General features: G+C 39.0%; 1 protein-coding gene across 1 annotated transcript; it reads left to right on the forward strand.

Annotated features, from left to right (window-relative positions):
* Nucleotides 1–2,228: 2,228 nt before the first annotated feature.
* On the forward strand, nucleotides 2,229–4,873 carry LOC106849174 (parvalbumin, thymic CPV3). The gene is made up of 4 exons (XM_014869625.2): nucleotides 2,229–2,289; nucleotides 2,656–2,788; nucleotides 3,215–3,324; nucleotides 4,848–4,873. The coding sequence occupies exons 1-4, from the start codon at nucleotides 2,229–2,231 to the stop codon at nucleotides 4,871–4,873; spliced, it is 330 nt and encodes a 109-aa protein (XP_014725111.1).
* The last annotated feature ends 6,537 nt before the right edge of the window (nucleotides 4,874–11,410 follow it).

The following is an 11,410-nucleotide window of genomic DNA, read 5'->3' on the forward strand; positions in this document are numbered from 1 at the left end:
TCAGCACTATTTAAGTTATTTTAATCACAAAATACCGATTTACAACAGCCCAGGATTCTTAGGTTTATCAGTAAAGTTTTCTTCCAGGTCACTATAACCAGTTTTCCTGCTGGAAGCAATAGAAGGAGCATTGTTTGTTCCTGGGCAGCTGGTATTTGGGACCAAAGGTAAGTCTGAATATTTGTGATTATGCCATGTTCCTTCACGTACAAAATAGGTAGAAAGAAAGTTTAAAGTATCATTAAATTACATCTGCTTTTTGTGCTACTTATACCTTGTATTTCTCTATCCAAATTCAAACAGTGCTATGGAATATTTGCCATGGTTGACACTTTTCTCACTATCGTTAAACCAAGCAGGAGTAAACCCACTGTAGTCCATTAACTAAAATCAACGCTTACATCAAGGCTTAGATATATTCATTACTCTACTCCACAGTATAATTTTGACCATTGCTACAATAAAAATACTTCCTCTGGCACACCATGTTTTCCTTTTGTTTAAAAATAAAACAATGTTAATGGATTAAGAGAATATCAGTTTAGATAGCACCATTGACTACTACACAGTAAGTACTAACCAAAATATATGTGAGTTTTATTGGAATTCATCCTAGAATCTTGTCATAGAAACCTCCTTAAAGATGGAAATAGATTTTTTGTCTGAGAAGAAAAACTTCCTATCTGCTGTTACAAATTTTCTTAAGGTTTTTTGTTCTAAAAGAAATACTCCTGAAATATATAGTAAACTCTCATTTATTTATATCTAGAACTAAAATTTCACTATTAATGAAATAGATTGAGAGTGTGTTATAAAATGTATATAAATCTATTTCCACACTAACAAAGTCTGATTCTTACAACCTATAGAACTTGTTACAACTAGCAAGCCTATTTATTGATTTAATGTAATTCAAAATATTCAAAATGGATTATTAAGTAGGCCAACTGATTATACATAATCTTCCAAGGAATACTGATGACAAGATCAGTTTATTCAGCTTTACCTAGTTCGTGTTTTCTGTCACAGAAGACATTGGTTTCTGTTTCTGTAACTCAGAAAATGGTCAGGAAAGACAAAATGCAACTTACTGTAGAAAGATCATCCAAATTAGAAAATGCTTTCCTCTACCCTAGTGACAAGTTATCTTGGTCAGAATGACACATTGTCACCTCTGATCTGTCATCTCCAACCTCCTTTATACATTCCAAAGGATCAACAGACCCAGGGAAGACAAATTCATTTCTTTCCATAAGGATTTGACTGCTGGAGTTGTCTTCCAAGGAGTGACTTTCAGCTGCAGCTGTTACCTGTTAACATACTTGGAGCTGAAAGGCTGCTTTGATGGCAGAGTTGTACTTAATTATAAGCACTAGTGGATTTATTTTTAAAAAACTGTTCTTTTTGTCCATATTATCTTAATATATAAATAGAAAGAAAAGTTTAATTAGTTAAGGAAGAAATTTGAGCCAGGTCTCAGTTCAAACATTTGATCCATGAAAGTGTAACCTAAGTAGTGGTTATTGTCACCTTTTGAATCCTTTATAAGACAGAGTGACAAGCCAGAGTCAACATTACAATTTTGCCTGGTATCTCCTCGGCTACTTTTCCTTTACCTAGCTGAGAAAACTCTAAAGGTGAGCAGGTGACTTGAGATTAATTATATAAAATTACTGTGCAGAGCTGCACCACTAGTAAGTACAATAACCATTGTTCTAAGGTTTTTATTTTAATTGCTGGAATTACTTATGGATGGACTTTACATAGATAAGTACCAGTTTTCTTTTTATTCTTCAGAGCTGTTGAGGGAGATAATAGAAGTAAACTTTCTTACCTTTCATTTTCCAACTGCATTTATTGTTACTGTATTGCCAGATTCCATGCATTTAAGATGATTTTTTATATGAACAGTTACATAGAGTTAAAAATGTACTGTATTTATATAGATTGCAGGTAAAGGATAAAATATTGCTCATCAACTCACACCATGGTTAATGTAATCCATCTCATTATCAAGCATGATTTCTGCACTGCTGTTTTTAAGGAAGTAATGTACTAGATCTTGTAATTCGTTAAGGAATACCAGAGATATCACTTTGATCAATGAGATTGATCTACTCTTGTTGGCCTTATAGTAATCTTCAAAACACAGAAAAATCCAAACTTTTGTAAGATGGGTTTGCATTTCAAAACTCTGTTTACAATATTCTCTTTTGCACAGGTTTAAAATGAGCCTTACAGACATTCTATGCCCTTCTGACATTGCTGCTGCTCTGCGGGACTGCCAAGGTGAGAAAACAATTTAAAGTCTCAAAATCTCTTATTTTGTGTAGCCGATGGCAAGTTTAACTCAATCCCAAAGGAATATTGAACAAGTGCATACTTTAAACAGATTTCTGTAATCTCTTTACTCAGCTGTCACAGTATGTTTGTTCATAACTGGTCTATAGTGTCAATTTGGAGATTATCCCCACATGATTTTGTTGGATGTTTAGGAGGGTACGGGGCAGTACTGCAAATTCATTCATTCTTCCACAGGCTTCACCTGGTGATCATGTTTAGAAAATTAAAATGTAGGGAAGTATCATCCTCAGACCGTTTAGGAACAGTGAAAGCAGTGGTCTGGGGTTAATTTCTTTATTAATTTATTTTCAGCTCCAGATTCCTTTAGTCCCAAAAAATTCTTTCAGATCAGTGGGATGTCTAAAAAGAGTAGCAGCCAGCTCAAGGAGATCTTCCGGATTCTCGACAATGATCAAAGTGGCTTTATTGAGGAAGATGAGCTCAAGTAAGGATTTTCTTAACTACTTGGAGGATATAAAAAAAAAAAGCACTTTTTCCATTCCAGAACTTTCAGTACACATGAACACAATTTATGCTAAATGTTGATAAAACTTTCAGCAGATTGTGAAAGATATATTTAAATAGATAGTCCTTACAGACAAAAGCAAATTGGTAATACCTGCCTTTTATGTTCAGTACAGAAAAAAAGAGTACCCTGGGGCTGGATTTTCATAGTGGACAGAACCAATTCAATCAGGGTTGCACTTATAAAGCAGAAATACATACAAGTAAGATTTAGCTTGCCAAATAAAGCAGTGTTTTAAGAACTTGGCTACTGTGGTAAATTATTTAGAGATAGTTATCTGATTATACAACAACCATAAAAAATACGATGGTGTGAAAATCTAAATCCAGATTGTTTCCTCCCAAGGTATTTCCTTCAGAGGTTTGAGTGTGGAGCCAGAGTGTTAACCACCTCAGAAACCAAGACCTTCTTGGCAGCTGCAGATCATGATGGGGATGGTAAAATCGGGGCTGAAGGTATTGACTACTTTAACTACTGAATGATGCACCTCAGGATGTTTGTAGTGATGTGGGATTCTCTTTTATGTTGATGGTACATTAATGTACCCTCAGTGACTTTACTGAAACCCTTGAGTAGCAACCTGTTTAAGGGTGGAAATGGTCCCTGATCTTAGAGGTTCATCCCTGCAACTCCTTTTGCATGAGCAAATAAAAATTCCCTAAGGAACTTCCCTTTTGCCACTCACTCCCATATTTCAAGTTGTTCTGAAAAGAACTGCCCCCTATTTCTCCTCCCACTTACTCTAATGTAAGGCAGTGCTGGCATCACTTGGAATACACAAACGTAAAATCAAGGACAAAGGAATCAGCTGTACACAGGAGAACGAAGAGCTCATACATCAGCTTGTTTCCAACAGCTACTGCCCCACAGAAATTCCAATGGTCACCGAAATAATTCTCAATATGCAGCACGTAGTTCTGTGCTTGTTTTGAATGATAACAGAATGATCAAGTGTCACTACCCCAGTATGAGATCCCACAGCAGGGATGGCTGCTCTTTATCTTCAGTGGCAGGTTAAGGACCAGATAGGAAGGAGCAGCTGGTTTAGGAAGCAGCACACTACACTCACCACGTGGAAACACTGGTGTGATTTAATGACTGCACGGTACAGAAAATTTCTGATCTCCTAATTCCATGTTTCTGTGCCCTGTTTTGGAGACAAAGCACACACACAAAAGGCCTGCAGCTGATGGCAACTGGCCCCATGAGAGCAGTGAGCTGCCTAAGATGAGCATGAAAGGGGCTTAGGCAATAGCATGAAGGGAATGTGCTGGCGTGCAGATTCCCCAGCTCACTGCACTAGCAGGACAGAACTCTTCTGTTTCTTTCTTTGGAAGGAATTAAATCCAGTTCCTTAGGAACTATGCCAGAATAAACACACATGATTTATGAAGCAATCTGTATATTAATACAGTCACTCAGGGCTGGGACTGATCAGATACTCTAATTCATGGAAGCCAAACATTTTAAAGATCTTTAAAATAACAGTATCTTATTGCACAACTCAGCACCCCAGGATGATACCACATGGAACTGCACAGTGTGTTTAGCTTTAGACTGTGCTCTAAATCAACACTTCTCAACGTCTGAAGCATCACAAACAAACAGTGAATAAAACACATGGACTCACTTTTAATTTTTTTTACTTGAGCTCTTAACTGCTTCTCACTTAAATTCATATAAGCCATTCCATTATTTTTGTCTAAGATCAGTACTATGCAGAGAGAAAGCCAAAACTACCCTGAATATTTAATTATTCCCTGTAAGTCAGCAGAACACACTGCCTTTCCATGTATTATTTAGAAGAGGATGTTTAAATGTTGCCTCTCGTCCACATGTTTCTTCTCTGGTCATCTATCAAATAATTTTTTTTTCTGTTCATTCCTATTCTAAATCTCTTGATAAGCCACTAATCCTTTACTACTAATCCTTTCATGTTAATATTTCTTTCATGTAAATATTCTCTTATCTTTCACAGAATTCCAGGAAATGGTGCAGGCTTAGAGGTTCAAAAGGACCAAACAAGATAGAATTGGGATGAATCTGCATGAGACACTCCCAAACCTTGAAAATCAGGAGTCCCTTATTTATCTTGACAGTGTCTGTTACTTTTCACTGCCTTAGCAACATAATGAAACACTGATTACTGATTTTTTCATTGTGTGGACTATTTACCATGTTTTAACCTCTATTTTAGCAGACACTTCCCTTAAAAATATCCAATAAAAATTAATCGTATACTGTAGCCTGTGTCTATTTTTTTACTTCTGTATTGAAACATGAGAATTCTTAATCCCTCCAAGATCTTGACTTTAACAGGTCTTCATATATGGAACATCTTTTGAAATGAGTGAGAGTTTTGTTTACAATAGCCATTCTGGATCAAGCTTAATTTCTCAGAACACTCAAATCTTCATCAAGGATTAGGAGCTCAGATACAGTTGTGAGATAGGTGAGTGTAAAATCTCTCACTGACTTCGAAGTGAAAAGCAGTCATGTATTTTTGCTTAAGAATTGGCTTCTGCATGGGGTTGTTGCAGTTTTAAACCACTCTTTTACATCAGCCAATTAATGGATGAGCAAAGCAAAAATCATATGCTCTCCTGCAGAGAGAATTCAAAGGAAAACCTATGAGGACTTGAGGTTTCAGATAACTGTGAGGTTTTAAGAAACAGAGGGGAAGTAATATATTTTCTTGGTGGTATTTTCTTATTTTCTCAATAGAGAGGACTGGAAGTGTGGAGGAAGAATTTGTACAAATGCAAGTTGAGAAAGCTCCAACTCTTCTTGGTGGGCTGGACTGATGTATTAAAAATGTCCCTCACAAACACATCTATCTCTGGGAATGCTGAAGAAATATCTTTTTATGAGCAAACATTTCATTTCCTCTTTAGAAAAGGAGATATTCAGATGCTCTGATGGAGTATTTATACCTTCACTTGCTTTTTAAACACACATGCAGCTTGCAGAGGCACCACAACACAACAGAAGCCTTTAAGTGAAGTGAACAGTTCAGTCACTGCAGTTTCAGTGCATTTCTTCCTTTGCTGCAAATGACTACATTCAAAATTAACTGCACTTCTTCCTTATCAAAAGTCACTATGAATAATGGTAATCGTGCACAAAACCACCAAACCCAGAATGGAACTGTTTATGAGATAACCAAGTGTTCCTGGGCAAGAGACTAACGAGTCTGAATGGACTTGTGCAAAGGACTGTGTATCTTTCAGAGTACCACAGAGTCCATCCAGTTCATGCTTCCCTAAGCTGGGCCTTTGCTCTCTCCTAGCCTGTGTGTTGCAAGCTTAACAAAACAATACTTGAAAAATTTCTGTTGATTAAAACATCCTCAACACCACAGCAAAAGCAGTTCAATAAATTAAAATTCTCCCGGGCTCATTGTGAAGAAAAGTTCATGCAGTGCCATCCTCTGAGGTAGCCTAGACACCTTAATCCAAAGAAATTCCTTAATGATTTCTCCCTGATTCTTCCTCTGTGCTCTCTGCATCTACCTACTCTTTTGGGAGCCAAGCAATGGCAAGCCAGACAAAAAACATCCATCACCTTTAAAAAAAAATGTACATATTGATACAATTCTTAACAGTTGACAATTGAAAACAGAATTTTTGTATCATTTCAAGACGTTTTCAAGCAGACTAATTTGCCATACAAGTTGTTTCTAAGCTGGTAGACTCAGTACATTTAATATGGTCATCACAATTTTCCTTTTACTGTACAAAAATAATACAAACTGATAAAAAATGAACACTGGATTTTGATACTACTCCTTAGCTTTATGAAATGTCCTCTAGAATATAAATCTCTAGAGTATCAGTGACTTAAACAGAGCTCTTCAGATTTACACGAGCCGAGGGTCTGACCCATGAGGAACTGACCCATGGCCACTCTCAGAACATAAGATGGATGTCACAGGACAGTCACAAGAAATAAAGTGTGTTCTTGGCAATGAAATCAGCCTGATGACAGAAGGGTCTTGGAGTAGTTCACATGTGAGTAACAAACAAACTGCTCTCCATTTCACTGACAATTAAGTGTCTTGACCTTGACTAATCATGTTACATCAGGCAGGCAAATGTCTGTAAAATAGAGAATTTTCCAGGTGCTGTTGCACTCTGAACTCTAGTTCCTTTCAATGTCTCAGCCTTTGCACTGTGGACCTCAACAAAGAAACCCAGAGGCAAGGTACAAATTCTGTTATTCTCCACTGAAATGCAACAGGATGCTGGAGCAGGTCACCAAACAGAAAAATACACTTGCCCTACTCAAGATATTCTGAGATACTCTCTCAAACATCCAAAGTATTGCAGTTAAAGAATGTTTCCATGCTTTCCATCAGGAAAAAAAGTACCTTAAAAAACCCAGTAGTGAAGCACCAACCCCAAAAGATTCAAGTAAGGGAAAACTTGTTGACTTATAGGAAGAAACATTTAAAATCAAAACATCTTATCACTTTCCCAAGATCCTTGAAACATTAAATCATACTTTTGAATGCTCCTGTACAACATGTGATGGTGATAACTCAAACTGAATTTATTCACTGATAAAGATACTTGTCTGCTCCCTAGCCTAAAACAAAACACCACTGGTAAAGCTCCAAGAGACCTGATATGCACAATTCCCACTGCTTCAGGCAGACCCTTGTAATTGAGAAAGCTCCCAGGGTTTTTTTGACTGACCAGGAAGGAAAAACTAAATATACTGATCACTTTTAACCGTCATTTAACATATAGATATGGATGCTCACTGTAAGTACATATTTAAGAATAGGATGGAAATAATAATCAATGTACTGCATTCACCACAATTTGACATGAAAGGCAGCAGTCAGAAATCAGCCATCACTGGCAATCAGATTGCAATAGAAGTTGCAACTGGTTATCAGAATTGCCAGCTGTACATTGCATACAGTTGTTCACTAGACACAACTACTATAAAAATACATTTTTAGAAAACACCGGAATACTTATGATTCCATTAAATTACAGGTCTCAGGAGTGCTCTTCCATGTTTACATTATGTACCCCCTAACACCTTGTGCCAGTCTACCCTGTCTGTGAACAGTTAACATCAAGATATAAAAAACCCTAGTAGCTTTATTCAACCTCTAAGCAGAAAAATGCCATGCCTTAAATGTGTCAAACTGTGACATCATTCTTAATGTAATTCTCATTATTTGCAGTGCTCAGAATGGAAATAATTAACATTTTAATATAATCCATCTTCAGAGCTGAAATTCTTTTAACTGCCTAGCTCCTTCTTCATCCTCTCTTCCCAGCTTTTCTTCAGTTGCAAACTAGTAACATTTCAATATTCCAAGTTTCACAAGAAAGCAGTTTTTCATTGCTACTCAGTAACTTCATATTCTTAATCATAACCCAAGCTAGTGTGAAGTTACTCTCTTTCTTTATGAAATCTCTGGCCCTGCAGAGCAAATGCATCCATTATTAAACCATTACTCACCACGACACCCCCAGCGCTGCTCACATTCCCTGACATCACACTAAGAAGTCTGGGGGATGTGAAGGCTGTCTCAGCAGGAGCCCAGCTCCAGCTGCACTGTTGTGTTTTCCCACACAGCTCCACAGGCCTGTTGCAGTGTCAACAAAGCCTACAGACCAGGGATACACAGGCATTGTGCTTTTTGCTGGATCACAGCATTATTTTGTAATTTATTTGCTAAACTAATCCCAAACTGCTGAGTCTACGCATTTGTTAACACATTTAGACTGCATACTGTCAATTGAACAGCTATTTGAGCTGTCAGCTGTATTTATTTAAAGCTGTCAGCTCTAACACCCAGAGTGATTTATAGTACACCTTTTTGTCAAGTCTGCTACTACACAGCTGATGGAAGTGCTCAAAATAGTATCCAGAAATAGGCTCAACAAACCAAACCATATATCTACACAATACTATTTCTTACTTCTATATATGTTTAAAAACAAATTGGAAAGCACTCATAAAGTTGTTAATTGCTTGTCCCTCGATGCAGGGGTTGTCCTGCAAATTCCCAATGTACTTATGCAGCAGTTTAATTTTACATAATCATGGGCTGGGAATCACATTTCAAACTCGGGGTGATCTGATGCCACTTTGCAAATGTCAAGGTGTGGTGTTACTGCACATACAATTAAGAAGATGGGATGAAATTGGAACCACAATCGAAGTTTCTTCATGCCCTGTTAATGTGTACATTAGAAATGTAATAATTTAATTGAATGTTATCACTTGTTCACTGTGATTCTCACAACTACTTCCACCAAAAGCAATGTCAAGTTACAGATGAGGTTGCACTGAGCAGAATTATATGTTAGCAATCACTACACATACATTAATTCCCTTCCTAGGGAAAGCTGGACATGGAAACACCTTCCTCAGCAATCCCCCTTTACAGTGAGTACCCAGTGTCCAGCTCTGTGTGCATCCACAATATATCCCTTGCACCAGGGCTTGTGTTGCAGCAGTAAACAGGCACCCCAAGTCACAGCCCAGGATCTCCATCTTGCTAAGTCCTGAACAAACACACATCTAAACATTTCAACCAACACAAGCAAAAATCTACAGTCACTGCTGGTTTTTAATTTCTTTGGTAAGAAATTATTTAACTTGACTACCAATACTACCAGTTTTAAGCATTTCCTTGTTTTGCTTTAAGTGAGTAATATAAGCAAATTAACTTCCCCTCTGGTCTGATCACTACCTCACCCCTGCCTGCAGTGGAGCATAAGCAAGGAAGGGAATTTGGCTCCTTTTGTTTGATATATTTGATCCTGACTGGATGTTCCCAGAAATGGTCTCAAGTGTGCTGCACCCTCCAAATGGACAGACCACAATGAAAGGGCTGTTCTGCACACACTGCTGAATTTTAACTCAGAGCTCTAGGGTAGGAAACAAGAATTACTGTATATGGATATCTCATCCTAACACGTTTGGCCTGATCCTTCCTCAGACCCTGCTCAGGGAAATCCTGGGGAGCTCAGCACAGCAGGACCTTCCCTCCTCCTGCCTTGCTGGCAAGGGGAAGGAGTCACCTTGTGCTGTGACCTCTCTGAAAATACCACAAAATGACAATGCCGATTGTCTCTGCAGCTTTGGAAACATTTCCTACAGCTGAGACCTGGCTGGGCTGTCTGAAAATGCTCTGTGTGTGATGTGGTTCAGCCTGTCCTGTCACTCCTGCCTGTCCAGGCCACACAGTTTGGGTTAAACGCTGCCAGTGCGGGCAGGAAAGATGACAGCCAAGGTGGTGGTGATCTCTGCACCCATGGAAAGGAGCCTGCACACATCCACATGAACTCACATATCCAAACTCCAAACTGAGCCATGGCACAAGGCAGGAGGGATGGAGCCAGCTCCAGTGGGATTTGCAGCCATGGCACAAAGAAGTAGGGATGGGATGGAGCTGACTCCAGCAGCCCAGGGGGAAACAGAGAGGGTCATCCCTCTCTGGCTTACATCCCTCACTTCTTGAGTGCAGACATTAAATATTAAATTGCTGCAGTCTTAGAGCATCTCTATTCCACACAGTGCTCCTACTGCACTGGGTTGGATTCTCAAGGAATACAGCAGCTGCTGAGGCTGAGAAGGACTACATAAGTGACGCTACCAGTGGTGAAAGTAAATATAAACTGAGAGTTGATAGGAACTGAAATAATAACAAAAGGAAAAGAATTTGAAAAACTCAAGAAATACTGTGTTTTTTCAGATTTAATTTGGCACAACTTTATGAGAGTTTACTAGTACATTCTTCTAAATGAAGAATAAGGTGGAATAAGATATTCAATTACATTTTTAATACCTTATCCAGGTGTTTATTTAAGCAATTATGTAACCCTAGTTTATTCAGATTCCTAAATTTCACACTTCTATGGAGAAGAAATTTATGCATCTCACCATGTAGCTGTTTTTACTTCTAGTTTAGCTCACACTGAATTTTATTATAATGGGAATTGAAATGTAATAGAAAAGCTTATTTTATTAGTTAAATGCCGCTATCTTAAAAGTGCCAGACAGAAAATTGAAAAATAATCGGAGTAGACATATCTATTTATGGCGAAAGGATTACCTGCAGTAAGTGATGCTGCATGCCAATTCCTTCAATTTACTCCAACTTGATTTCATCTTTCCAATCTCGGATTCTACTTCTAAAAATAAAGTGATTCTACTTTTTTGCAGCTGCCAGGCAGCTCCGAACGAGCCAGAGGGGAGTGGACCGCTCATGGTTTTGTGCTTCGAACAGGGAGGGGGGCAATGGCCGGGGCACCGCGGAACCCCCGGGCCCACCGGCCGGAGCTCCGCGCCTGGAGCGGCTGCCGGGCGGGGCCGTGCGGGACCCCCGCAGGAATCGCGGTCCTGAGCGGGGACGGCCCTGGCTGAGGGAACCCCGGGCACGGCCCCTGGATGAGGGAACAACGAGCACAGGCTCCGGCTGAGGGAATACCGGGCACAGCCCCTGGATGAGGGAACGCCGGGCACTGCCCCTGGATGAGGGAACAACGGGCACAGCCCCTGGCTGAGGGA

The sequence above is a fragment of the Sturnus vulgaris genome, chromosome 16 (assembly GCF_052056855.1).
Source record: "Sturnus vulgaris isolate bStuVul1 chromosome 16, bStuVul1.hap1, whole genome shotgun sequence".
Taxonomy (NCBI): domain Eukaryota; kingdom Metazoa; phylum Chordata; class Aves; order Passeriformes; family Sturnidae; genus Sturnus; species Sturnus vulgaris.

Coding starts and splice junctions, on each gene's coding strand:
- LOC106849174 (XM_014869625.2), top strand. CDS start 2,229: ATGAGCCTTACAGACATTCTATGCCCTTCTGACATTGCTGCTGCTCTG. Junction 2,789..3,214: donor ATTGAGGAAGATGAGCTCAA/GTAAGGATTTTC, acceptor TTTCCTCCCAAG/GTATTTCCTTCAGAGGTTTG. Junction 3,325..4,847: donor TGGTAAAATCGGGGCTGAAG/GTATTGACTACT, acceptor TATCTTTCACAG/AATTCCAGGAAATGGTGCAG.